Here is a 27897-nt window from a genome sequence, read left to right as displayed (position 1 = left end):
GTGTAAACAACAGTTTAAACATTTTAGAACCATTTCAAATGCTGGTCACACTTTGGATACTTTCCTGTCTTTCAGAGCCAGATCCTACAGTATCAGTTCCAGACCGGTTTACTGTCTGCAGTCTACTTTGGTCTCCTCTTGCTCCATCATTTGGAATTGCCATTTCATTTGCTCTAGGAATGTACTTCTTTGAGGAACAATTTTTGCTTTTATCACCAGAAGCACCACTGGATATTCTGCTACCATTACTTTTAATATGTACACTAGAATCAGAAAATGAATGCGGACTGGTAACCAATTGCCTTGCTGAGTGATGTCCTTTTGCGTGTTCATTTTGTTTTACTCTCCTCTCAGAGAATGTTGGAGTACTATTTCGAGGCTTATCCTCTTTATTTTGGTTAATTGTTTGAACTTCATTTTCCTTCCAGGAGCCTGGCTGGTACTGTTGCCCAGCAGCCTGAAGTTCTTGTATTTCTCTAAGAGCAGAGAAGGCATTATTCACAACCATCTGGGATTGAAATGTGCCAGGAAGAGAAACTTGGATGTCCCCAGCTTTGTTCTGAAATAAGAGAATGAAGATACTGATGCAACTAGAGAAAAAAATCCAGTATTGCCAACTGCCAAATACTGAAATCTGCATAGCAAAATAAAGTCTTTACATAATATAGAAAAGATTCAGAGACAATAGCAATCACACAAGCTTTACTACCTTTCAAAGCAAGCAAGTTTCAGAAGATTGCTAGGGTGATAATGACACAGAGCAGGCATATTACAGTTTCACATCTAGCTTGAACGTTATACTACAGCCATGTGTCAGTTATACTGAAGCAGCCAAAGCCTAATCTTGTCTATCATTCTGAAATACCTGCAATCCATTACGTTTGCTCACAGTACACAGTAGTGTGATCCTCATAGTCTATCCCACACTACCTGGCTGCTACAAGAATTGAAATTAACCAATACTAGGAGACAAGTATGAGAGTAGCTTAAGTATTAGTTGAAGCTTTTTGTAAGCATCCTTTGCCATGTATACCTAAAAAACACTTTAAGCTTAGGCTTCTAAATGTAGGTGAATTAGAAAAACAATGATTCAAACAAACTGCATGAACAAGTTAATGTCCCACTGCAGAAGAGTCCATCAGCTGAAAACACTGTGGCAAGCCAAACCATAACAAATGTCAAAGAACCTATAACGAGAATTACTCTATTACTCTGAATAATTTTAGCAGATTCAAAGTGCAAAACTGGAAATTGCTTTGCACACCATTAGAAAAAACCCAACACTTTTCACCTTATGTTTTAGAAGCTCCTGGTGTTCTTGAGGAATTTGGAACACTTAATAAGGAAGACATTGGGTATAAAAAACATACTGGAATGCAGAACGATTCTTAGCATGACATTTTCATCCAACTTGGACAATGTTGTATGCTGACAGTATCTTAATGTTTAATTGTTTTAAAAACGTAAGCCTGGTCTGTTTTCTTTTTTTTTTTTTAAGGGAACTTTAGTACCTCCCTTGAAAAATCCAGAAGGTTTTCTATTTATTGACTTCGGAGTAGAAACTAAAACCTTATGTTGTTAATATTGCAAATTTGTAGTTGCCTGAAATTTATGGCATGGCCCATGTAGAAATCTAACAGGACTGGACACATACACTGCAATCACTTAAGAAAATTCTTGTTTTTCAATAGGCATATTGTACTACACTCTATTACCAGACTAAGTTTTTTAAAACCACTGTACATCATTATCAAATGTTTCTTAAAAACCTAGTCATGGTATTTTCCATTTCTAATGGATGCATACCACTGTTGGAACTTCATATTTCAGAATAAGAAACAACATTATTACCACCAACACCTTCTTTAGAACATTACAAAATACTATGGTTTCTGTTTCAAATGGTAATCACTTAAAAAGCTTACATTAATCATTGAATGACGATGATCTGTATAAATACAGCTACAGCAAAACATGGATCATTTGGTAATTCAGTCAGAGGGGGATAACGGCCGAAAAGTACATTAAATAGCGTCAAATACATTGCCACTAGCATTCCCTCTATAGACTTACTTTGCTATTCTGGGTATGATCTTGTCTTTCTTCTTCAAAAGACTTCTCCTTTAGCATGTTAGCAGGCTTACTGAGAGTAGAATTCATTTGTGGATGCCCCAAAAGACCAAAATCTGACTGGTCTATCCCAGCTAATACAGCAAGTTGTCCAAGTCTGTAAAATAAAGTTTATTAGAAAATGACACAATTCTTACCCTGTGAAAGATCTAAACATTCAAAACCAGAAGAAGAAACAGAATCTGTTTGAAGTTTTGGAGATAGTTTTCCCATTATTTTCTGAGAAGCCCAAAATAGCTTAATAAAGATGAAAACAAGTAGCTAAAGCTATTTTCCTATCTTTGCACAAATTAGCCACCAGTTCAAAACTGTCACTGTTCACTCAGTGTTATGAGGCCTCCAGTTAGCATTGATCTCAGAGCAGGATGCTGGCAGGCAGATTCCCCGTCAGGCAGAACAAAGATTAAAACTCTGTCATTCAAGCACAAGATTGGTGCACATCTCCCAAACTAGCATAATCTCTTAACAGCCAAATCCAATTACATGCTTCACACACACAGTCATGTTGTTTCACCTGCCAGCTTACAAGCTGGCCAAACCTACCACTTGGGTGTTTTAAGCCTCAACAAGAAGTGAGAAGTTGCAGCCATCAATTGATAGCACAGCGTTAAACAGAAGCTTATTGAGAAGAGCCGTTTTTGCGATTGGGATTCTCTAACTTTCAGAGCAGCTCCCTATTATCATGAATAGATGTAGAGCCCATCTGAAAAATTTATTTTTTATGTAGTGAGAGAGCATTTTTTCCTTACTCCGAAGTCTGAGATTCATTCTTAAAGTAATGGCAACTCTACCAATTGATTGGCACAAAATTACAACACGGCCTCAGGGTGAACTTTACATTAAGTTACATTATTACAATTTGGAGGTGGATGGAAACAGGAGGCAGGGAGGGCAAGTAAAATCTTCTGTGGTCTTCTCTGAACATGCAGAGTAGACTGCATCACATCTTTGTTTCATTCCTTCATTCTCCTGGAGCAGATTGCCATGCCTGGCTACATAAGCTTTACAAAACAGGTTTGAGAACTTAAGCTGAAATTCTTTGACAAACGGGAAGGATGAACTGTCCCCTGAAAAACTGCCAGGTAAGAGTGGTAGAGCCTTAAGACAAACTTTAAACAATACTTTCTAAAATATTTCAAGTAATAACAAATAATCCAGAATTTAAGTACAGAGGCCAGATTCATCCATCTAGATTTCTGTATTTCAATTAGTAAAAGTCCAAGGCAACAGAACACTTTCTGAAGCCAGTTCAACTGTATTTTGAGCCTTTTGCATTATGGGAATGCTAAGAGCCACAGGTGATCCAATAAAGACTTGGAAACATGCTTTAATAGAAGCTTTCTTCTCTTTTGGAATGGACTTCTTGAAAGCCTTTTCCAAGGACAGATTCAGCTGGACAGTGCTTGGATCATGTTTTTCCCACTCACAAAAGATTAAGCACTAGGTACATACAGTTCATTTTTCTTCTTTTGCTTTTTGCAAGTACAGTCCTAGAGACCTGGGGGAAGGAGGCAGCATACTTCATTGGGAAGGTAATTTTGGAAAGAAATCTCAGCAGAAAAGTAAGACTTAAGTAAAGTGACAACCTACCCAGCATCTTTAAGGAGGTCTAAAAAAGCATGAAACTTTTGGAAAGAGTTCTCAATGCTGCCTAGAACACCTTCATCTTCCAAAATCATGTTGGTTACTGACTGTGCACGAAGAGCCTCAGATAGGGAGATATTTAGATTCCTTAATCTTGCATTTTCAATTTCTAGCTATGGGGGGAAAAAAAAAAAAAAAAGAAAAAAGGTAAAATAATTTCTATCATTGCCAGTTAAAAAAAAAAAAAAAAAACGAAACAAACCCCAAAAAACCCAAACCCCACTTTTGCAAGCCTATAGAGCAGTCTCACAAAGAGAAATACCCAAAATAACTGACATAACTGACACAGAGTTTCCTGTACCAGAAATATTGAGGGCACTGTTACACTGAGCCCTGTGTGGGTTTGTTTATCCAGAGCTGCAGTTTTACGCTACCATAGTGAAACTGCTGCAGGCACACAAAACTGCTGGCACAGCACTGTCTTCAGTATGCACAGAATGTTGCAGAGCAAGTGCAAGCAAAAAAATTAGCTTTCATATCATGTCATTTTGCATGTATTATATGACACATTAACACCAAAGAATTTATTTTACTAATAAAAAACCTTAATGAAGGCCCATGCTCTCCTTATATTCACCCCTCTGTATCAGAGGGAATGCATACTACTGTATCTCTCCCCTGCACTGTGCTTCCCAAAATTGAAAGTTTAAGATGATCTGATTTTTCTTCACATCGAACATTAATCAAATCAATGACAAACTGAAAGTTGAATGATAATTGTAGGATATACAGGGTTTTGTATTTGAGGGAAACATTAACTCGGACACTCATTTAAGATTGCGGCTATGCAATCACTGCTACCACAAGCTTTCCTTCTTTCATCTTTTACGAGAGAAGGACAAAAAATTATAGATCTGTGTAGTGCACTGTAGCTGTTAAACTAACATCAAAATAAACAATTTTAGAGATTACTGCTACTTATTTTATCCTTTTCGTGAGACAAGGTGCTAGGTCCAAGCAATCTAGCATGACAGAGAAAGATTTGTTGCAGTGGGTATTTAGCTTAAAAAGTACTTAAGTATTCAAACAACAGATACCCAGCAGAGCCCACTGGTGCACCTCACATTACAGGAGGATGGGGATGGCCGCAGTGGAGGACTACAATGAACTTTGTAGAGTCCTTTGTGGATATCTGCTCCGTGTACTGTGGGGTACCGCTTGTTGCTCAAGTTCCAAAAGGTACCACCACTCCCATTCCACTCCAGATCATATTTAAGAACAAAATCCATTCATTTACATTATCTAACACTCAACTCTATTACAATAAATTCTGCTTATTGATGCAAAAGGATCCTTTTAGGTCAGCAACAATGGATGGAGGGGAAATAGATCTCACAATTTAACTGTGAAAAGTTGTTAGCTCAGTTCTGTCATACTGCAAAACTGTGCTTTGCAACAACTGACGGCTATGGCCAACATGCCATGCAGAAAACCATCTGACGTTTTTATTGCCTCCAGAAACAAAACTTGAAAATCGAAGGGACAGAATAAGCCAAATTAAACAACATTTGCAACAAACAACTTTTTAGCACAAGTCATGATAAAGAAGGTGGAAGACCTCAAAGAACTATCCATCTTCTGCAAATGGCAAACAGATTTAATCACTTTCTCAAGAAAAAACAAACATCTGGATGCCCCAGATCATAAGTAATACACCAAATGAATGAAACACATTGAAAGAGTAGCCTGACCTGGAGTTCAAGGCTCTGGAATAGGATCAGGAGAACAAACACACATTACTAAATGCAGATTTCATCACTGCCCTCAGGCTAGTAAATGATCCATGTGACTTTGAACTGAAACTCTGGAAGCTACCACATTAGAGGTCATCATTGATAATTACTCCTAATTAAACAAGTGGATAGTTTGACTGGTGCCTCCTTTAAAAGTAAAGATGTTTAACAATCAAGTATCATTACCTCCATTATCCGTTCCTCAGCCTTTACTCTGGCTCTTTGTTCTTCCTTTAATTTTTCCGTGCATTCTTCTAGCTCCAACTATAAAAACACATATAAACTATCATGAAATTATCTCAAAATGTCAGATCAACATGCAATATTATACAAAAACTCAACATGTCCAATTAACAACTCACGCACAGCAATAACATATCTTCTACAAAAATACATGACAGAGGCCTACCAGTACGTAACTCTAGGATGCAAAAAATTAACACAGGAAAGCGGAAATAAGTGTGATTCACTCAACAGATTTGCAATAAAGCAATAGATAACAGAAGATTATAGTACAAGTCTCTTGGGGTTATGACATTACCATCAGGAATATATGTTCTTCTCTACTTCTTCCTTCGCCTTTTCAAACCTCACTTTTAACTAAATATGTCTACCTCATCAAACGCTCAAATTGGGCTCTAAAAAAAAAAAAAATCCTTAGTAGCCATACCTAGATTTTCAGAATGTATTCTACATCCAGGATTTTATTGCTTATTATACCAGTAGGAATACAAAATTCTGAACTGTAAGAACTGTACTCTTTCCAATTGGTTTCACTTAGTTCTTCAGCAGGAAAATTAAGTTTTTCACAATCCCAAACTGTTTCAGTCAGTTAAGCAGCTTATTGTTGAATTAACAACAACAAAACCAAAACCAAACATCTAACAAATATAGTCTAGTCTTATTCATGACATGCCTACACTTACAGTTTAACTTTTAGTTCTAAGTAGTGAATCTCTCAGTTTCAGTGAACAGTAGTCAGGATGTGATAAGCGATCACCACATTTTCTTTTATCATAGTGGAGCATTATCATCTTTAATTACAGCATCTGAAGTGGAAGAACAAACAGGAATTTTTGTTCTTGCATGCTGTGCTGGTTTTGGCTGGGCTAGAGCGAATTTTCTTCATAGCAGCTAGTATGGAGCTATGTTTTGGATTTGTGCTGGAAACAGTGTTGATAACGCAGGGATGTTTTAGCTCCTGCTGAGCAGTGCTTACACAGAGTCAAGGCCTTTTCTGCTTCTCACCCCCACCCCACCAGCGAGTAGGCTGGGGGTGCACAAGAAGTTGTGAGGGGACACAGCTGGGACAGCTGACCCCAACTGACCAAAGGGCTATTCCATACCATATGACGTCATGCTCAGCAATATAAAGCTGGGGAAGGAAGAAGGAAGGAGGGGACATTCAGAGCAATGGCGTTTGTCTTCCCAAGTAACCGTTACGCCTGATGGAGCCCTGCTTTCCTGGAGATGGCTGAACACCTGCCTGCCAATGGGAGGCAGTCAATGAATTGTTTTGCTTTGCTTGCATGCACAGGTTTTGCTTTACCTATTAAACTGTCTTTATCTCAACCCACAAGTTTTCTCACTTTTACTCTTCTGATTCTCTCCCCCATCCCAGCGGGGCAGGGAGTGAATGAGTGGCTGAGTGGTCCTTAGTTGCTGGCTGGGGTTAAACCACGACACATGCCTTAGCAGTCTTCTGGTTCCAAAAGTGAAAACTGTTAAAATTATCAAGCTGCTCATTTTTTCAGAGGGTGACCTATATGAATTAACAGTATCAAAGCTTCTTAATTTCTCTATACACCTTGTATACAGGCATATATATGTAACACAGGACACTGCTTTTTGTACACATCTTATCAATCAGTTCTACAGAGGAGCAAAGATCGAAATAGTACTGAAATCCTTTGTTTATTATCAAAAGCTTATTCAAGAGCATACTACTGCACTTCATACAAGCACTCAACTGAGAAGACTAGTGTGCAACAGAATGCATAGTAAAAATAATCCTTCTACAAATGCAAAGAGGTCTTCACAGGTCTTGCAGAATGCGAGGGACTTTTGCATCTGATTCAAAGATGCAGGTTTTAAAATACTCTAGATATAGCCCTCCCAGTGACAACCACTCAGAGTGAAGATTGTGGGTCTGTCACTATTGTCCACTGATGCCCACTCCTAACATCGCTAGACTAGCATCAACCAAGCTAATCCTGAAACTAGAAAGCTAGTCATATCTTTATCATTTGAACCCATGAGAAAGACTCTCAGAGGTCAGAAGGTATAGGAAAACCACATTTCAAAGACAGTATTTGGGAAGAGATTTAACAGTATCTAACTGCCACAATGTAACAAAATCGCCTCCAGGCATGGTGTTGGGGGGAAATCTCTAAGGAGAACCCTCAACAAATACCAATTGTGTGGAAATAATGGGAGCTAGAAATCAAACATATTTGTCACCATTAAATTACAAGTACATGTACGCATTATTCTTTGACGTGCTTTTGAGAAATTCACTAGCTTACACAATCCTCTAGTCTTTGTGTAGGAAAAAAAATTAAAACACATCAGAGAGCTAAATGTAATCCAAAGTACACAACTGACCCTTCTAGTAGTGTAGTCCACAAAGACAGCACCAACAGCCTTTAAGATGAAGTTGAATAGCAAATATATCTGTAGCCCTCAGAATTACTGTATGCAATATGACTACTCAACACTAGACAAAGGTATAAAACTGAAGTTTAGAAACTAAGAATATAAAAAAAACTTTAGTTACTAATTACCCATGGTTTTCTACTTGATTATATTGTTGTCCTTATTTTTAAAAAAGAGTTATAGTGCAATCTCTATGTCTACATAATTCACATAGTATTAATGCGTAGTTACCCTGCTAGCTACATTAATGGTGAAGTTCACCATTTATATCCTTAGTTAAAATTTCAAAATCTGGGAGTTTCCTCAACTACATTCTTCATCAGAAGCGATTCTGACATTTCAGATTCCCTCTAGCGGAAAGTAAGAATATTTATCAGTTTTTATTTTTCATTTCAGAAATTAAGCTTTTTGTTAGCCAAGGGATTTTTTTAAAAAATGAAAACACAACTAATATTGTTTCACTAAGTAGTGCATGTAAAGCTACTTTTTGAGCAGAAGGATGCAGAAAAGTCCTCAAGGACTTGCATACTTAAGTGAAAGTCTGTTCATTTAGTCATGTGAAGGGATGTTTGGAGAGCTTTTTTGGCACAGTGGCAGTTTAAGGAGTTCCCACCTCTTACTGTTTATTCCCACTCTGCAATCCCATCACTGTTCTAGCACAGCTGGTTGACCCACTTTACTGAAAGGCTGTGCCAAGGCCTGCTACAGCCAAATACACTGGATTACTTTTCAGCTAGATCAGTTCCTCAAGTCAGCTCCCCACTCAAGCAGCTCTGCAGTAACAGCTGTTTAATGACAATACCTAAGTCCAATTAATGCAGATAAAAAGGGTCCTCCACTTCCCTTCTCACATTATCAGCCATAGACTTCTGCCCCTTACTGTGCTCCAGTTCTGGAACGTACTCAATCACATAAGCCAATGTGAGTCATTTATCTTAATGACTGAAAACTGATCTAGAAAAATACCACAGAATCACAGACTGGTTGAGGTTGGAAGGGACCTCTGGAAGTCATCTGGTCCAACCCCTTGCCCAAGCAGGACCACCTACAACAAGCTGCCCAGGACTCTGTCTAGATGTTTTTTAGTATCTCCAAGGATGGAGACTCCACAACCTCCCTGCACAACCTGTGCCAGCGCTGTCACCCTCACAGTAAAAGTGTTTCCTGATGTTCACAGGGAACCTCCTGTGTTTCAGTTTGTGCCCATTGCCTCTTGTCCTGTCACTGGGTGCCACTGGAAAGAGCCTGGCTCTGTTCTCTGTGCACCCTCCCTTCAGGTATTTGTATGCATTAATACGATCCCCCCTGAGCCTTGTCTTCTCTAGGCTGAACAGTTGCAGCTCTCTCAGCCTTTCCACATAGGAGAGATGCTCCAGTCCCTTAACAATCCATGTGGCTCTTCGCTGGACTCTCTCCAGCATGCCTGTGTCTCTCTTGTACTGGAGAGCCCAGAACTGGACACAGTACTCCAGGTGCGGCCTCACCAGTGCTGAATGCAGGGGAAGGATCATCTCCCTCAGCCTGCCGGTAACATTCCTCCTAATGTAGCCCAGGATGCCATTCACCTTCTTTGCCGCAAGGGCACAATGCTGGCTTATGTTCAACTTGGTGTGCACCGTGACCCCCAGGACCTTTTCTTCAAGGCTGCTTTCCAGATGGTCTGCCCTCAGCATACATGGGTGCGTGGGGTTGTTCTCCCCCAGGTGCAGGACTTTTTGCACTTCTCCTTGTTGAACTACGTGAGTTTTCTCCACATCAGCCAAGTTGAATCAACTTGCCTTATGATCAGATAAACATGAAAAAAGACAGAAGAGAGAAAAAGACCGAAGCAAGAAATGGAAAAGCACTAAGGGACAGGGGGAAAACAGACCTCACAATTCAATGGTGACAAGTTATTAGTTTGGTTCTGCCATAATATGAAACCATGTTTTGCATCAAGGCAACAAAAGGGATGGCTGAGGCACAGAAACAGTTTGAGACTGCTTAAACAGTGCTTTCAGATATGCAACCATGGCCTAAAAAAGTATTTTGGTTTTCAAATTCAGAAGATCAGGAAAACCTGGACCTTTACAAGCACAGGAAATTTAGAACCAATTTTGGGGTAGGTTCCGAAAATTTGTAGTTTTACCTCCGAGAAAGCTCAAATTAATTACGAATTATCCCTTCCTTACAGTTGCTCTACATGTAATACTACAGGTAAGACTGACAACAGAGGTCAATATGACAACCCTTCCCCAACGCACAAAACAGTCTGCCTCTACAGTGTGTCCTGAAAGTAATATTCCTCCCTCTCCAAACACCAAGAATAAATACATCAAGTCTTTCCTGAAAGCACTGTACTTGCTGCATAGAAGTTTTTGGTGCAATACGCACGTCACATGGAATTCCATGATTCCAGACACAATGAGAGTGTTGAAGCCACTGCACAGCATGATGTCAACATATTGCACACAAACAGCAAGATGAAATCACCTACAAAGAAGAAAGCCACTATACAACTTTAAATCCCAGCAACACGTGAAAACCTTGAAAATCTTCCTGAACAAAAAGTTCTAGAGAGAAAAAGGGTAGGCCTAAAGAAAAAGTATACATCAGCTGAAAAAAAGGGCGGGTAGTTATTTAAGCAGTATTTTTACAGTCCTTTTGCCTTCTACAGTAACTCTAAGCCACCCTAACTCTCCCATTACACATAGATCTGCAACACGTTAAGTTTCAACTTCACTTTGCTTACATAAGACAGCTATATGGTCTTAATATTTATACACGTGAACAGTTCATTCACCCAGTGTGGTGCTCTATGACAAACACCACCAAAACCAGACTGACTATAGGTCTTATTTTTTGCAGTATTCATTTGGAGGCAGTACAAATTCTCCAACAAAATCCAAATCCTAACACTTCAGAAACAACCCAGTTATTCTGCATGAGGGTTTTACTTTATAATAGTGCTAGATTACCTCAGCAGCCTTACTGAGCCACTGAAACACACCCTTTGTTTTCCCTTCCTTTTATAAGAACATTCCCTGTCAAGACATTTGCGGCAATAGTCAGTCTCGCTACTGCTGTTTTTTCAGAATTATAAAAGAAGTAGAGGGAATAATAAAGAGCAAATGAAAAAAGTTTTTTACCAAGCTCAGTTATAAAATGGAGCTTTAAAAAAAAAAAAAACAAAAACGAAAGTATGTTATTATTTTTACACAACAATCATTACTATATTTTAGCTCTTAGAAATAATACTAAATTACATTTATAAAGGAAATACTTGGAAGGAAATACTACAGGCAATAACACTGATCAAAAGATTTATGAACCATGATTCAAGACTGGAACAGAGAAATTACCCATATTGCAGCTGTGTGTATTAAGTGAGGTTTTTCCTTATTATGGCCCTGATTTGACAGTATGCTTATAGCGTACACATCTTCATTAGAACTATTCAGAGACTGGAAATACAGTGCATATTTGACACACATCTTTTGAAACGGAAGCCTGTGTGACATAATGCAGGATAATTAAACTTCTTCAGAAGTTTTGCTCCATGACTGGTTATGAGCCTAATATTTTTCTGAATAAAACATGGTTTAATTGATATAATTTGCCTTTATGGAACTCAAGACACAGAACATGCTTCTTACCTGTAATTGTTGATACTTTGCTACGTTAATCTTATCTAATGATTTTGCCAAATCAGGATGACGGATAACATCATCTAAATCTTCTGTGTCTTCGGTTTCAGATGTAGAAGCACTTTCTACTGTCACTTTCACAGGAATACCTGTCTAGTTACATTAGAAAAGAAAAATACACCCACTCACAGCATTACACTGTGCAATAAAAATCAAAGATTAAATAGTACCAAAAACTTAACTGAAATTGAATCGTTTCCCAGAGTCCCTTACAATACAGACACATTGTCCAGCTATGCAACTTTGAAATAAATTTGCATAAAACAATATAAAAAAAATTCGTATGTGTGCATATATTGGGTATATGTGGCAAGGTGCTGGCAGCGGGGGCTGCAGGGCGGCCCCTGTGCGGAGGGGCCGGGGCTGCCCCGGGCCAGACTCAGCCGGTTCCAGCCGGCTCCAACCGACCCACCGCAGGGCACGGCTGGGCCCCGCAGCCAAGGCGGCGGCACCTCAGGGAAAGCCTGTTTAGGAAAGGGCAAAAAAATGCCAGAGGGGCAGAAGAGGAGGGAACAAAGAGTGAGAAAGAGCAGAGGAAACACCAGGGCTTGGAGGAGGAGGAGGAGGTGCTCCCTGGTGGAGCTGAAGCCCACACTCCAGCCCAGGGAAGACCCCATGCCAGAGCAGAGGGATGGGCCGAAGGAGCTGAGGCCCGTGGGCAGCCTGTGCTGGAGCAGGTTTTGCCAAAGGACTGCAGCCCATGGGAAGCCTACGCCAGAGCAGGGGATGAGTGTGCTGGCTTCAGCACCCATCAGGCCCTTCTGTGAGCCAGTTAAATTCACTACTACATACTAACTTCTCCAGCTTTTCTCGGGGCCGGGGGGGCGGATGAGGAGATGTAAATGAGATGCAAAGGAGAAGGAAGAAAGAGAGGATTTTTTTTTTTCCCCTGCTGGTATGCTTATTACAGTGGTTCACAGATGGGTTCAAAGACAAGTATGTAGTCCACAAGCAAAAGGAGACAAGAGAGGAAGGGGGGAACAGAACCTTTCAGAGAAAAATGCTGTTAATTCTCCTTACTGCCTCTAGAGGGATTGTGCCCTTACTCAAACCCAGCTTGCTCATAAGGCTAAGAAACCAAAACGTAGTGATACAGAAATGGAATAAACTAAGTATCAAAGACGTTTCAACCAAATGCTGATGTAAACTATTATTTTGCACTCCTGTGAGAGAGAGACTTTAAAAGCACGTTCCAGTCTTAACTATTAGACAATGATTCTGTTGACAATACCTTCATCTTTTTTTCAGGCATTCATCTACTAAATGAACCATCATAGGAGAGAGAGAGAGAGTACCTGAATCTTCACTGGTAATTCTTCAGTACTATCCACTGGCCCCCCTCTAAAGATAGAAAAAAGCACTTTTCAGAAAAGTAAGTTTATATAATGTCACCATTGCTACTTCCATTTCCAAACACAGGACTCTAGAACAGGTGAAGCAGTAAGCATAAAAACAGCATCAGACACTACACTGTATTCCTTTAACACCCATTACATCCTCATTTTGTTCTATTAGCACTCCTACTTAAACATGAATTAGAGCAACATTACTTGATGCTAACGTTAATATCTTCAATAGGCATCTTGGCTTAGTTAATTATTATGAACTAAAGTTAACAGGAGAACTTGGTGTTCAGCATTTTGAAAAACAAGTTTAATAAAAATAGTTATGATAGAGCATTAAGTAATTTTTTTGTTTAAATATTTATATAGCCTCCATTTTGAGAGGCCAAGGTCTAGAGAATACATTAAAAAAAACCAAAACAAAACAAAAACTGTTTCAAAAGGAAGAATGATAATAATATTATGGCTTCCATGTGTAACTTTTTTTTTTTTTAATTTTACTTCTCAGGGCTTAGATGATCACAATAATTATGTTGGCATTGGGGGAGATCGAGCAGAAAGAAGAGGTGGAAAAAATACCTAGGCACCTCGAACTGGATGCCAGATCAACTATACTACAAGCTTAGAAAACTAAATTGCATCTTCAGCTATGGTAAGTCTGATATATCATTAGTAACAAGACAACAAACAAGCAAGGTGGGTTTGGTTGTGGGTTTGGTGTTTTTTTTGCTACACCTGGATATTCTCATGGCCATCAAATGATATCTTTTTGTGTATTTTAAAAACTTACTGGAATAGAATTTATGTAACATTCTCGAAATTTATACAAATAGAAAAAATTATGGATGCAATACGAAATTCTGTGTGTAACTTCCCAACATGTATTTTAAAAAACTAACACTGCTCCCTACTACGTTTATCATGCAGGTTTTATGCTTTGTTATTTTCCCTTGTACTATGAAAACCTCACCTGCATCTCTTTGCACGTTCTGCAGTCCGCCAAGGAAGGAAGCCTTTTGTGCCCGGTGGTAGTGGTTTTGGTGAGTAACTATCTTTCACAGATGTATTTTTTTTCCCAGGGCTTACAGACTTTTTAGAGGTTAATCCTGTATTGAACAGCAAGAATAGGAGAAAAGATAATTCATTATACCTAATTATTTACATATAAATTTACAGCTTACTGTTCGTAAGTAAAATCTCCTATATAATAGAAGAGACTGTAGGAAATCTAGCTTTCAGTCTGATTTTGCTACAGTGTTAAAAAACTTTTGTTTTGCTTCCCAAAAAGAGGGGTGGACAGCTTATTTTCTTGCGATTATAAGCTGGTATACTTAACTGTTTACGTTAGGTTGATCTAACTAAGACATGCTGTTATGCAAAAAAGAAAGCAAAGTTTTGTAGCTTAAGACATTTATTCACATTACTAATTTCAGATACCTAACTGCACTGTCTCAAGTGGGAGCTTCAGACAGTCCACGTAGACAATAAGGCTATCTATGTGCTTCAAATTGCCCTCTAGTGGCTTTCGTGTGAAGAACGTTGGGTTTGTAACTGGCAAAATGCTTGAAGCTAAAGCTGGTACTCCTATTGATCGCTTCTACAGAACACCAGCAATGCCTTCACTTAAGAGGAATGAATAATGAAAAGTCATGTTCACTAGTCCAGTCTTTTGTTGTCGTTTAAATGGTACAGAAATGCATAACTGTGGTAACAGAATTCCAAATTTCAGTTTGTTCTCAGCAAGTAAACAGGATAGAGTATTTTTCACCCCCAACTCCCTCCCTCTCTTTAAAAAAAAAAAAAAAAAAAAACAAAACACAAAAACCAAACACCCCCACCCACCCCCCAAAACCCTAAAAACACAACTATAAGTCAGGCATTTTATTCTTCCATCACCCTGATCACCACAGTTTATTTATACAAAGACTTCAATTTGATTTACGCTTACCTCTCTGCTTCCAGATAACTAGAGCAAAGATGAAAGACAGCCAAATGTATTACAGCAAAATTTTTAGTAACTTATTGAAAAAATTTAGTGTATTGCAGCTATCAGTACTTAATTATAAATATTCATGATACCTATGTTATTTTAAACATACTATTTATAATAGGTCTACATGAAGTTAAAAAAAAAAATAATCTTAGAACATTTTGTACATCAGTAAAAAATGCATGCTTGTTTGTTCTGGAAGAGGATGGTCTGCTACACAAAGGTTACATCATCAGAAGAACAAGGCAACTAGGAAGCCTGGTGGTAGTAAGAAGTGAACGCTTATGGAGAGGATGCACTCAGAATAAATACGTGCAATGCTTCCACATATTTAAGTCAGCATACCCTACCATTTTTTCAGTCACATATCTAGCAGCACTAAAAACAAGAGCAAGTTTCCTACAGAAACCACCGATGGTAGAAGACACATTACTGAATTAAGAATAAATGGAATTTTTAGTTGAAGACAAGTATTCTACAAAACACTAACATTTAGACACATTGTATATTTTATAATCAAAGCTCTTACACATTAGAAGATTATTTTGTAGACAAAATTTACTATAGTCAGAGAAAATAAAGACAGTATTACCAATACGAATAGTAGCTTTTCCTTTTCGACCACTTCCTAGGACAATAGTTCTTTTCTTTGGTCTAGTTTTCAAAGCATCCTTGGAAGATGGAGACATCAGCCACTTATACTGGAATTTTTTTTTTTTTTAAAGAAAGACAAATTGTTTTAGTAACTGATATTTAAAGAAGTGCTCATTTAAGATTAGAGGGGTTTTTGTCAGATACATGGAGAACACTGCTAGTTACAGAAAACTTAATAATAAACTATAAAATTAAGGAGAAAAAAAAATCCCACAAAGCGCCAATTCAAACACAGATTCAATGCAAGTCTGAATGCTACATTACCAGAAAGTGTTCCCAGAACACCACTACAATATCCCATCCAATATTTTCCTTTCTTCTGTGCAAAACGCTTCTCCTTTTATAGTAAAAGAAATGGCATTAACCCTATAAAAAGGAAACTCTGGCTTTTGCTTTTCATTCTCAGAAAGCTGGCTTGCTAGGAATGACTGGCTTAGGCCAAAGTTCTCCAGAGTAATAAAAGCTTCCCTGACATGATTTTGTATTACCAATAGAGTTAGTATTTTAAAAAATAGGAAGTTTAATTTTCACTGCCTGTGATGAAAATTCATCCTTACACAGCAAAAGCCTCCAAACCAAAATTAAGACATAGTGATAATCAAAGGCAATTGCTGTACTTCAAACTTCGCTTCCTTACAGCAACAGCTCTATTCTTAAAGGTTCCCCTTTCCCCAATAAAAGTTTTATTATTCCAGGTAGATATTCTTAAGTTACACTGTCACTTATTTTTCAGTGTGCACCAAGCTACAGTTAGTACAAAGTCTAGTGCTGAAGCAGCTGTCGAAGGAAATGCAGTTGATGTTAACACAAAGCTTATCTCAGACAGCCCTAAACCTCACATCAGAGTACCAGGAACGGTATGCCAAAGTTACTGCCACCTAATGCACAGGGAAGCTTAAAATGCCATTACTGTGCTCTAACTAACTAGTTTAGTCCAAGTTTATCATTGGCAAGAAAAACTTCTTTTTTTAACACTGTGGACTCAAATAATCCTGTATAAGTTTTACTGGGTCTACACCTGGATCTAGCTCCTGAAACAAGTGAATTGTTCATTTGAAACTAAAAAATAGACAGAAAGAGTAAAATTACATTGTAAACTTCCAAGAGCAAGGGTATCTTAATTTTGTTTTACTACACACATAAAAAAGCAGCTATACTAGGTTAAACCTAAAGCTCATCTAGCCCAGTAGGCTGTCTCTTGTCTAGCTGCCTGCTGCTGTTGTACAACATCCAAGTATAAAGACAGCAAACATATTAGGACACTGTTGAAAAATGACCAAGTCCTTGAGCTGAGACTATGAATGCAACTTGTTTTATAGACACCTTCAGTGGATTTTTCCTTTAAGTTACACCCAATCACAACAACAATTGCAATCCACTATATTAGCTAGACAGTGCTGCTAGGATAATGCAACTTTCCTCTGTTTTAGCTGCCCATCAAATTTAAACACATCAATTAGCAGTAGGCAGCTCTTCTTGCAAACTTGAAAACACAACCCAAAAGGCAAGCACCTACATGCTACTGAAAAGCAAAGAGTAACAACCAGGTTTTATGCACAACAGGATGGAAGGGCTGCTGTGACGGGTATGCAGTCAGCAAGCGGTGACAGTACATTACAGGCTATTTGTGGCAGCCAATACATGACCTTTTGTAGTTATGATGGCTTATTATTATGAGGCCATTCAAAAGCCCACCAAACTTCCCTTTGTAAAGCAAAACAGCAGCACCTTAACATATTTTCTGCATAAGCAAAATCATGGAGTTGACACAACAGGTGCCGTGATGAGATGGTACAGAATGCAGCTCTGCCACTTCTCAGATATAAACAAATCCGACACTTACATCTTACACTTTGTGTTCAAGAAGTATCTATACATAGGCTAAACTTAGTCCAATTGATTCTTCATTTTCTACCAATATGAAATCCAGATCTCTAGAAACCACAATAAGTAAAATAAAAAAAAAAAGTCCCTACTAAATTAAATAATTTCCAAGATAGATAACCATGTTTTCTCCACTACAAAAAATGGGCCAGCACATCCTTTTAAAACCTCACAGGTTTGGCAACAGTACACAGATGACAAAAGGACGCAATGTAGATGCTCACTGACTGTATTCTGTTTAACAAGCTTAAGCTACAAGAAACAAACATTGCTTCTTTAATTTTGTAAACTTTGTCTATAATGGATCCTCCATAAAAAAAATTCATGGAAAATCTGAAAAATAACTGAAATTTTTGTATTATGCTAAAACGTGTTAAAAATGAAAAGAACCAGACTGTTAGTTACATCCAGAATTTAGAGTATGTCATTAGGACTCTCACAAATACACTCTTAAATTGTTTTTACTTGTAGGTTGGTTTTTTTAAATTGTATGGCTGAATTTTGACTATTGACAGAATGAAGAAGCAGTCCTTGCAGTTCTTTCTGCAACAGAGCTTAATGACCAACTGTCTTCACTAATACCTCTGACAATTTACTAATTTATTCCCTGAGTTTTGACTCCTTAAAAAAAACAACAACAAAAAAACCCACAAAACACACCACCAACACCCACACACAATACAACAAAACAAAACCCCACACGGCTGCCTTTCAATATACAGCACATCAAGACACTAGCTCAAAGAAACTCAACTGTTCTTCTCTTCGTAATATCCAGGCTTCTATAACTGAGCTCAAGAACAACTGTATATCCTAGATTAGGGTAGTGTATGTTTCAGTTTCAAAAGAATATCAACTCAACATCAAAAGTTTGTGTTCGTCTTGCTAAACAGGTGGATTACCCCTTTTTGAGTGTCTGCACTGATCCCATGATAAACAGCAAGTATTATTTACAACAGCCTACTCACAGAGCTTACGAAATAAAGGATCTAGGCTGTTTTCACTTGCGGAAGAAGCAAAGTTACTTAGCAAGCTGGTGGTCAATCCTTTTTCATTCATATTGTTAACGAGGTATGCAGAATTACGAACATCGTCAATAAGACTTAAGACACTGCACTACCTGGATGAATATCAAACAAATGTCTTGAGTTGAGTTAGCTCATAGTATATGGGAGATTCCCCAGAGCTGCTTCTTCTCACAGTTCAACTTTCCAATCATCTTGAGCATCTCCAGGCAGATGCTACTCTCATGTGATCCCTGCAACACTTTGCAAGTCTTGACTGCATCTGCCAAGGAGAAAGAGTACTCCTTCACAACCAACCTCAATTTCTCAAAAAAAGTCTTTAAGAGATTGAAGTGGGGAACTGTATTAATCCTCAAGGAATTCTACACACAAACTTCCCAGTTTATTAGATACTCCCTTCATATCCACAGCTCTGACTTTTAAGCCTTTGCAAAACCAAAAGAGCAGTAAGTTCCATAACAAGAACTTGGATTGTTGCAGCTCTGTACAAGAGTACAACCATTTGTTTGCTGTCTCCTTTGGGGACTGATTCCGATTTCTGTGTTATAAACAAAAAACTCAGTATTTAAACAGTATATCTAATCATAAATGGTCCAGATACTCAGTTTATGCACGTTACTGTAAACTCTCTACGGACTATTAGATAAAGATGGCAAGGGGTACTGTATTTTAACTAGACTCTGATTTCTTGGATGGTTAGTATTAGAAAGGATAGTCTTGAGTAACTTAAAAAAATCTTAGCTATGTAAATTATTGACAAAAAATAAGTTTCAAAATAAATTAAAATTTAAATTGTGATTTCCTTTACTTTTTAATGAAAAGTTATTATTACCATGTTAACAAGAAAGACAACATGTAGTAGAAAGCCTTCCAGCAGTCCAGCAGCAATATTTACTTAACGTTCTGTGGTTATGCCCAAGTATACACATATTTCCATTTTTCTTTTCATTAAATTAATAACCTGGTTTTATTACATGTTACATCTTAAACTACATAAGAAATGACACAAAATGACCAATACAATATCATGTTGCTGCTAGGGTTTTTAGTTTTTCCCTTCATAGTGTTTTTTTAAACTGCTTAAGAGTCAGACTTCCGTTTATAACTAGAACAGCCGTTTTACATTCATTCTGAACAAAGTTGTCCCTTAAAAAAAAAAAAAAAGCAATGGCAGCTACAAAGAAAACCCCAAACTCACTCCAAAACGCTGAACACATACCTCCGAATTAGCACTATTTCCATTCATAAGAACTCTTTCAATAATGTTTTTCATCATAGTGTGATCTAGAATGAATTAAGATATCGTATTAAGAATTTCCTGTATGAGACAAGTATTTATGCAAACAAACAGATCACTGAATAAGCAGTACACATTACCTACCCTGCTCCCTTCCCCCATTTTAAAAATGTTTAGCAAAACACCGTTACAGGTTTTTTCCTTAAAAGTAGTTTATTTTTCCCTCCAGAGTTACTGAAAAGAAAAAAAAAACAAAACAAAACCAAACCAAACCACAAAGAGGACAAAGGTAGATATAGATACATACCAATCAATGGATTTTTTCTTATGTCAAGTACCACTAATGTTCTATTAGTTTGAAGAGCATCTAATAATGACTTTGCTCCTTCATTCGATATTCCACACTGCTGCAAATCAAGTGCTAAAATGTTTAAGTAAAAAAAAAATATTCAGTGGCGTAACCTGTAAGTCAGTATCTAATACAATTAATCCACACCTGCTGAAAACCCTTCATAGAACATGAAGCATGAGAAAAGAGGACATGACAATAACAGCTATGTGTAAAAACAAGAGTATTACTTTCAGAGAAGACTAGAAGTTTAAATCAGTATTATAGATCAACATTAAGAAATAACTGCTAAACAACTGCAAAAGAAAGAATATAAAAATCACCATTCTTGACAATTGCTAGCAGATGTAACATTCCCAGGCACCAATTAATTCAACTGCCCAAGCTAACATCATATGTACAAACACATAAGTTATGCCTAAAAAGTCTGAGTCTGCTTCCACAGGTTCACTTGCACGCATCAGTAAGTTACATGGTTGCCATGAAATAGTACTATCATGGCTTTGGCATTTATTTCATGTTGTGCATGCACAGTATCACAGAATGGCTGAGGTTGGAAGGGACCTCTGGTGGTCATCTTGCCGAACGCCCCTGCTCAAGCAGGCTCACTTAAAGCCACTTGCCCCGTATCATGTCCAGACAGCTCTTAAAGACCTCCAAGGACGAAGACTCTAGAACCACTGTGGGCAACCTGTGCCAGTGTTTGGTCACCCTCACAGTAAGAAAGTGTTTCCTGATGTTCAGGAGGAATCGCCAGTGTTTCAGTCTGTGCCCGCTTCCTCTTGCCCTGTCACGAGGCACCACTGGAAAGAGCCTGGCTCCACCTTCTTTACAGCATCCCTTCAGATACTTGTATGCCTTGATGAGACCTGCCCTGAGCCTTCTCTTGTCCAGGCTAAACAGTCGCAGCTCCCTCAGCTTCTCTTGAAATGAGAGTTGCTCTAGTCCCTTCATCATCTTAGTGGCCCTTTGCTGGACTCTCTCCATTAGCTCCAGCTCTCTCCTGTACAGGGGAGCCAAGGTCTGGTCTCACCAGCGCTAAGCAGAGGGGAAAAATCGCCTCCCTCAACCTGCTCGCAAGTCTCTGCCAAATGCAGCCCAGGATACCATTAGCCTTCTTTGCCGTAAAGGCAGCTTGTTGTCCACCAGGACCTTCAGGACCCTTTCTGCAAAGCTGCTTTCCAGTCACACAGCCCCCAGCATGTTCTGGTGCACGGAATTATTCCTGCCCAGGTGCAAGACTTTGCATTCCCTTTTGTTGAACTTCCTGAGGTTCCCATCAGCCCGTTTCTCCAGCCTGCTGAGGTCCCTCTGGATGGCAGCACGTCCCCACCTTCCCAGGGACCGAAGTACGGCTGACTGGCCTGTTGTTCCCTGGGCCCTTCTTCCCAGCCTTCTTGAAGGCAGGAGCGACACTTGCTATCCTCCAGTCCTCAGGCACCCCTCCCAGTCACCATGATCCTTCAAAGATTACTGACAGTGGCTTCAAAATGACATCAGACAGCTCCGTCAGCACTTGTGGATGCATCCCATCAGGGCCTATGGACTTCCGTATGTCCAGTCTGCTTAAGTATTCTCTAATCTGATTCTCTTCCATCTCTATGAGCGTTATCTGTACACCTGGCTCAAACTATAAAACAATTTCAACAGATATTTACTTACACCACCACATTAGTCATTTTGTACAGATACACTGTAGAGCAAATTACTTCTCCAAAATAATAGAGGACAATACTTGACGGCACAATAATATTCGGAGACTTTGACAATTCAAAAGAGGAAGAGAAATTTCTTTTTAAAAAAGATTACTCTTTCCTAGCTAAATAGTGAGTTACTCTTCTAGCTAAATTTGCTATAACTGACAATTTTAAGTTTTCTCCTGCCACTGCTATATCTTAAGAGTCAGTATTTCACAATACCTTTTAGCCAAAGGTCCTCCCCTAGACAGTCTGCAAAGGCACTTGCTCCTCTATCTCCAACAAGCATGTTGCAGTTGAAAGTAATCCGCCTCAAGCCGGACATATAGTCAAGGTCAGGTCTCCTGTAACGTAGGCTTTCAGCCCAAGCTTCACCATGTCTTTTCATTGCCTGGTGCTTTGCAAACAAAGCAGCTGTTACCAAGTGCAAAGGCAAAGCCATTGCTGATGATGAGAAGCTCGCAAGTTATCTTTGTAACTGATGTTTAATAGCTTGAGTGCTGATGTAAGAAACACAGTTATACCATTTCGGAGTTGAAGAAATACAAGTAATTTTTAAACGTTACAGCTAAGTCACGTTTGTTCTGATCATCCAGTTTGCAATGCAAATTATTAAACATGGCTACAAAACATCTTATTACCTTCTTTTGGCAGACAGATGCTGTCAATGCATCTTGAATAGGAAACACACACTAGGAAATTATGTGCTTTCATGCAAACCAATGTTAACATTTATTAGAATAGTGTACTAGTCACAAGCTTACTAATCAGTTAATTAGTAGCTTCTGAACTGTAAACTCAATTATTCTTACCCAATGCTTAAGAATACTTAAGACATTTTTCAAAATTTGTGACAATGAAAGAAGTGTTCCCCAAAACAGGTGTCAAGACATTTACAGCCCTAATCCTCATTTTAAAAAAATACATCAGTCTGAACTGTTATTTGTTTAACTGATGTTTACTAAGAAACACCATATTTAAATCCCACACCAGTAAACTAAGCTACTTTTGGCATACAAAGTCACACATTTCAGAAGAAGTATTCACATGCTTAACCTCAGTATTCACATATGCTGCTCACAATGTGCTGTGATGGATTTAAAGCTTGAAGGTAAAAGAAAAAAAAAAATCACACGTATTTAAGTTCTTGTGAACATTTGGTTCTAAGAAAGGTGATTAAATTACCTTTAATACATTCGCTATATGTTCTGCTCCTCGCCATGTGAGGCTACATCCTGTGAAGTTTACATATCTGATAGTAGCTGAATTCTTTATACTCTGACAGATTGCTGAAGAAAACAAAAGCATGCATGTTATCTATACACACCACAGCCAGATTATCAGAACACACTTTTTTACTGCCATATTAAGAAGCTGAATCAGCTTTAACAAGCAAAAGCCTTGACAAAGAACCAGTGTTGAAATACAATGTATATTTTAAATACTTTTAAGGTGTTCTAAGATTGTGTATTTCTAGCCCAACTGTTTAGCAAAGACTATCTGAACAAGCTAGAACATATTTTATTTCAGTTTACTTATGTAAACATGAACAAATCAAGAAAGAGTTAACCTGATATGACTGTTGTTTTAAATAGAAGTATAAACATGATCATAAAGTAGTATGACTATTTACTAGCATAAAGTGAAGAAACTGAAGTCTTCCAATGTTGTTAAGTCATGTAGAATAAAGAGAAGATTGTTATTTTAATCACTATAGACAAATTTAAAACAGGAATAGAAATACTGAAGAACTTAGTTACCTATTTAAAGGACTAAAAAAAGAGAGAAGTATATTTGCACATTTTTGGTTCTGAACTTACTTTCTAATCCTCCATCTCCAATTGGACAGTGGGCTAAAGAGACGCTCTCCAGAGATGAAGCTGTGGCCAAGCCCTTCAGAATAAAAACAATGTTTGTTAACTGGCTTGAAAAGCAGAAATACAAACAAAGAAAAGACCAAGTCACCCAAACTGCTCAGAACTCTTTGTGCTCCCTACAAGAAACTCTAGGGGGTTCAGAGGAAGGTCAAAACAAGTGAACCTTAAAGCTCAGTTTAAGCTGGTTCACTTCTTTAGTACTGGAGGAGCCATAGCCTATGGGCAACAAACAGCAACCTCCTTTCCTAGAAGCCACTCACGAGCGAACTGGAGAGTGTTCCAATAACACATCTGGGAAGACCTGTTTTAATCTCCTTGGTGTCACACGACTTTCCTTCTGTTATGCACATGCACGGTAGTTTCAGCCACAAGCATAAGTTATATGCCCCCGAACACATGGCAGAGATGTTGCTAAGAACTTTATAACATGTCTTGATGGATCAGGACAAGAGAAGGTTACGTGATTTTGACAGGTTCAGCAAGATTAGGTTATACTAAATGTCTCAGCAGAATCATTCATACGATGGGTAACTCAAAGATATCAGAAGAGGAACATCCTCATCTGTGACAAACATTTATAAAATTTAGTTGCTATTTCTCTACGTTCTAAGCATATTTTCCATTTATTTGTACACCGATATATTCTCACCTTTGTTAAAAGTATTAGATCTCTCTCCCTCAGAAGCAAACCCTGCAGTTCTAAATTTTTTATTACATCTGATATACTGAGACAGCCTTTGACAGCTTTGCATAGTTGGCCAGTCAAGTCTTTTGATCGAATTGCTGGAATTCTCCTTCTAAAGTAAGTCTTGTATCTCTCAACACCTAGTGAACAACAAAAATTACACATCAGTAAAATCCAGTCCCTATTGACTTAAAAGCAATCATAATCACACCTTGCTTTTTTGCTGCTTTTCTTAAATAGAATTGAAGAAATTCTTTCGATATTACAATTCTTCCCCCCACATATTCAATCACACACAAGTTTTATGCAACAAATTCTAACATGCATACATGAATCTACTTATCTTTTATAGCCATCACTACAAACCTGATTCTCCAAGACCTTGTTGATGAAAACTTCTTATTCCAATAGAAGTCAGAGTCTTATTATGCCTCATAGCATTCAGAAGTGGTGCCCAATCAGCAGCTTTGATGCGATCTACAATTAGATCAAGAGCACCCTGAATCAGGTTAGCCTTCACAGCTTTCAGTGGGACAGAGCCTTGAAGAGCACAAAGATGTTCATAATGGGAGTAGAAATCCAGCATGCACTGTCTTCTTATTTTGACTGACTCAATCATTTCTTTTAGCTGATAAATGTCTCTCTAAAATAAGGGAAGGGAAAAAAAAAAGATATAAACTTTTTCCAATGTGTAACTGATTTTGCAACACAGTCTAAATTCAACATGCATACCCAAAACATGAATATGTTCATGGATATCGTATAGCATGTGCATGTCTTTGATGTGGCAGCTAAAACATTGATGTCTTGTGATGCTCACCACCTGTGTAAGTACAGCTGAATGAAGAAGGGGGTGAAAAAAAACAACCAACAAACCTGCGTTTTTATTCTTCCACACAAATAGGTATACCCAAAACACAAAAGGCCTAGTGTTCAAGCACTAACTCCCATAAAGTTCTTGTTTTCCTCTTAAAATTTAATTTTGTAGTATCAGGGTGTACAGGGCGTAGACTCCTGAAAGCCTTGGACACTCCCTGACCCACCATTAAGGGATACAAATGACTATTCCATAGAGAACTAGTTGTGAGCTTCTCTGCTACTTTAATCAAAAGTCTGAATTCCCATAATACAGAAAAAAACGTGGGTCTTCCTAAATATTTTTGCTACTGCATACCTTATATACTTATCCCAGTGTATTTAGGAAAGCACTTTTCAGGCATAAGTTTTTGTTACATATTAGTACCCATGTAGCAGAACAGTAGTAACTCCCAAGTAGAATCTCTAAATACTGCTATGGCACAGCTATTAAGAGTAATTCATTCCATGGTCTCAATAAGAATATTTGTCAGCTTATTTAGAGGACCCATTTACTTATTTATTACTCAAGACATCATTAAGTATCCCACATGTGGTATCAAACACTGTTCACATTGCGAACATTTTTTCATATTGTTAAAGACTAGAAAGCTTCAGATGATCTTCTGAAACACTCTGTATGTCAACATGGGACAAGAATTACTGGATATGTACAAGCCCATGAGGACAGTAATTTGTAAGAATACAATTTAGAAAAAAATAATCACATTATTAGTATTTGGATGACTGAAACTGTAACAATAATAGGAATAGAAACTCTAATAACAGTTCCTCTATGCCCTTTTCTTTCTTTTATTTTAGCTCTGATTTACTAGCATTAGATAACGACCACACTGTGGCCACAGGAACAGAAATGACTGAATTATAATCCAACACCTCAGCTTCAGAAAGTGACCGTCAACTGTAAAGCATCACTGACTTCAGATGATGTATCAATGCACAATATATTAGCCTTTCATCTCCAAAGCTTAAGCAACATTGTCACAGTGGCTTTCATTGCAACACCTGAACACCACACCTCTATCTAACTGAAGTAAAGAAAGGAGCTCCTGGCCCTAGCACTGGAGTTTAACCCACTTGCAGGTAGAAAGGAAAAGTGCCAAGCTAATTAGACCCACAATAACTTCCAACTGGGAAACAACTATGTAAACTAGAACTCTTCTGCATGCAAGTTAGTGCATCTGACACAACCCTAGAATATCCTGACTGGCTCTGAGAATGTACACAGGGTACAATTATTTACTATCTCTTTCCATATAGGAGCAAGAAGACATCAGATGCTACTAGCTGGTAGCAAATTAAAAATAAAGAAATAAAGCACATAGTAAAACTGAGAAATCCAGTCCCATGCTAAGAGTTTTTAGGAAGCTGTAAGGTTATAGTGATTCGAAAAACAGCTGGGCACATCTATAGGGGGGCAAAAACATTCCATACAAGACCACTGCCCACAGAAACAATGGCCATGCCCTACACCCGGAACTGCGAGGCACACACAGGAAGCTTAACTGCGCGCGTACTCTCCACTTACACACTTTATTAAGCACGGCCTGGTGGTCTGCTGGGGCTAAACACATTTTATTTGACCTGCTGGACCACTGCATTCCAGTGTGTAATACAGCACCCACCTAACATACACCAATAAAAACCTCTGGTTATAACTGAGGTAAAACAGGTTTTTATGTTTCACCCACTCAGTATTGCCACCAACTCAGGGAACTACTTCAGTGCTCCGCTTCCCCAACAACGTACACCGTTAAACCGACATCAACCGCAGACAGCCGTTCGCCATCAGCCACGGGGACATGACAGAAGTCGCTCCCTCCCGCCCCGCACTCCCCCCCCCCCCCACCGGCCCGGACGGTCCCACCTTCCGGGGAGGGCCACCAGCCCCCTGCCCGCTCCCATCGCGGCACCGACACGACCGCGCAGGAGTTACCCGCCTTCCTCTCCGTGCCCCGGCCCCGGCCCCAGCCCCAGCCCCAGCCCCAGCCCAGCCCCGAAGCCCGCGATCCGCCGCTGAAGCGCGGCGCCGGCGGCCCCCTCGCACCCCCTGCCGAGCCCGCCGGCCGCCGCCAGCCGTTACGGCAGCCGCCCGCCTCCGCTCGGCCCTCAGCCGGTCACGCGCCCGCGGCCGTTTCCCCGGGATGCGCGCCGCCGCTGGCCCGCCCGCCGCCACGTGGCGCGCCAGGCTGCCCCCCGATTGGCTGCCACCCCTCCGGCCTCCCGCCTCCATACATTCAAAATGGCCGCGCCCGGCCGCCGCGCCCCCCTGCCCCGCCCCGCCAGTCGCGCTCCGGGAGGGCCCTCGCTCGCTGGCCAGGGCGGGAGGTGGGCCCCGGCAGCCTGCCCGTCCTCGGAGCCCTGCCGCCGCGCTCCCGCCTCCTCCCGCGGCCGCTGGTATCCGAGCGCAGCCCCGCGACGGGGTGGGCAGG

The 27897-nt window shown here is 39.3% G+C and overlaps 1 protein-coding gene across 1 annotated transcript; it reads right to left on the bottom strand.

Moving 5' to 3' along the window:
• Positions 1–25216, bottom strand: CEP78 (centrosomal protein 78). Its single transcript, XM_082335590.1, has 15 exons — positions 24956–25216; positions 24554–24729; positions 23848–23920; positions 23213–23316; positions 22250–22424; positions 20289–20402; positions 19964–20028; positions 15774–15882; positions 14162–14297; positions 13144–13189; positions 11798–11941; positions 5694–5771; positions 3721–3887; positions 2074–2227; positions 1–559 (listed from the first exon to the last, which is right to left on the bottom strand). The coding sequence occupies exons 1-15, from the start codon at positions 25206–25208 to the stop codon at positions 35–37; spliced, it is 2319 nt and encodes a 772-aa protein (XP_082191716.1). The 5' UTR covers positions 25209–25216; the 3' UTR covers positions 1–34.
• Positions 25217–27897: the final 2681 nt, after the last annotated feature.

The sequence above is a fragment of the Platalea leucorodia genome, assembly GCF_965183815.1.
Source record: "Platalea leucorodia genome assembly, chromosome: Z".
NCBI lineage: Eukaryota > Metazoa > Chordata > Aves > Pelecaniformes > Threskiornithidae > Platalea > Platalea leucorodia.
Note: the sequence above shows the minus strand (reverse complement) of the source record. Positions and strands in the feature narration are given on the sequence as shown.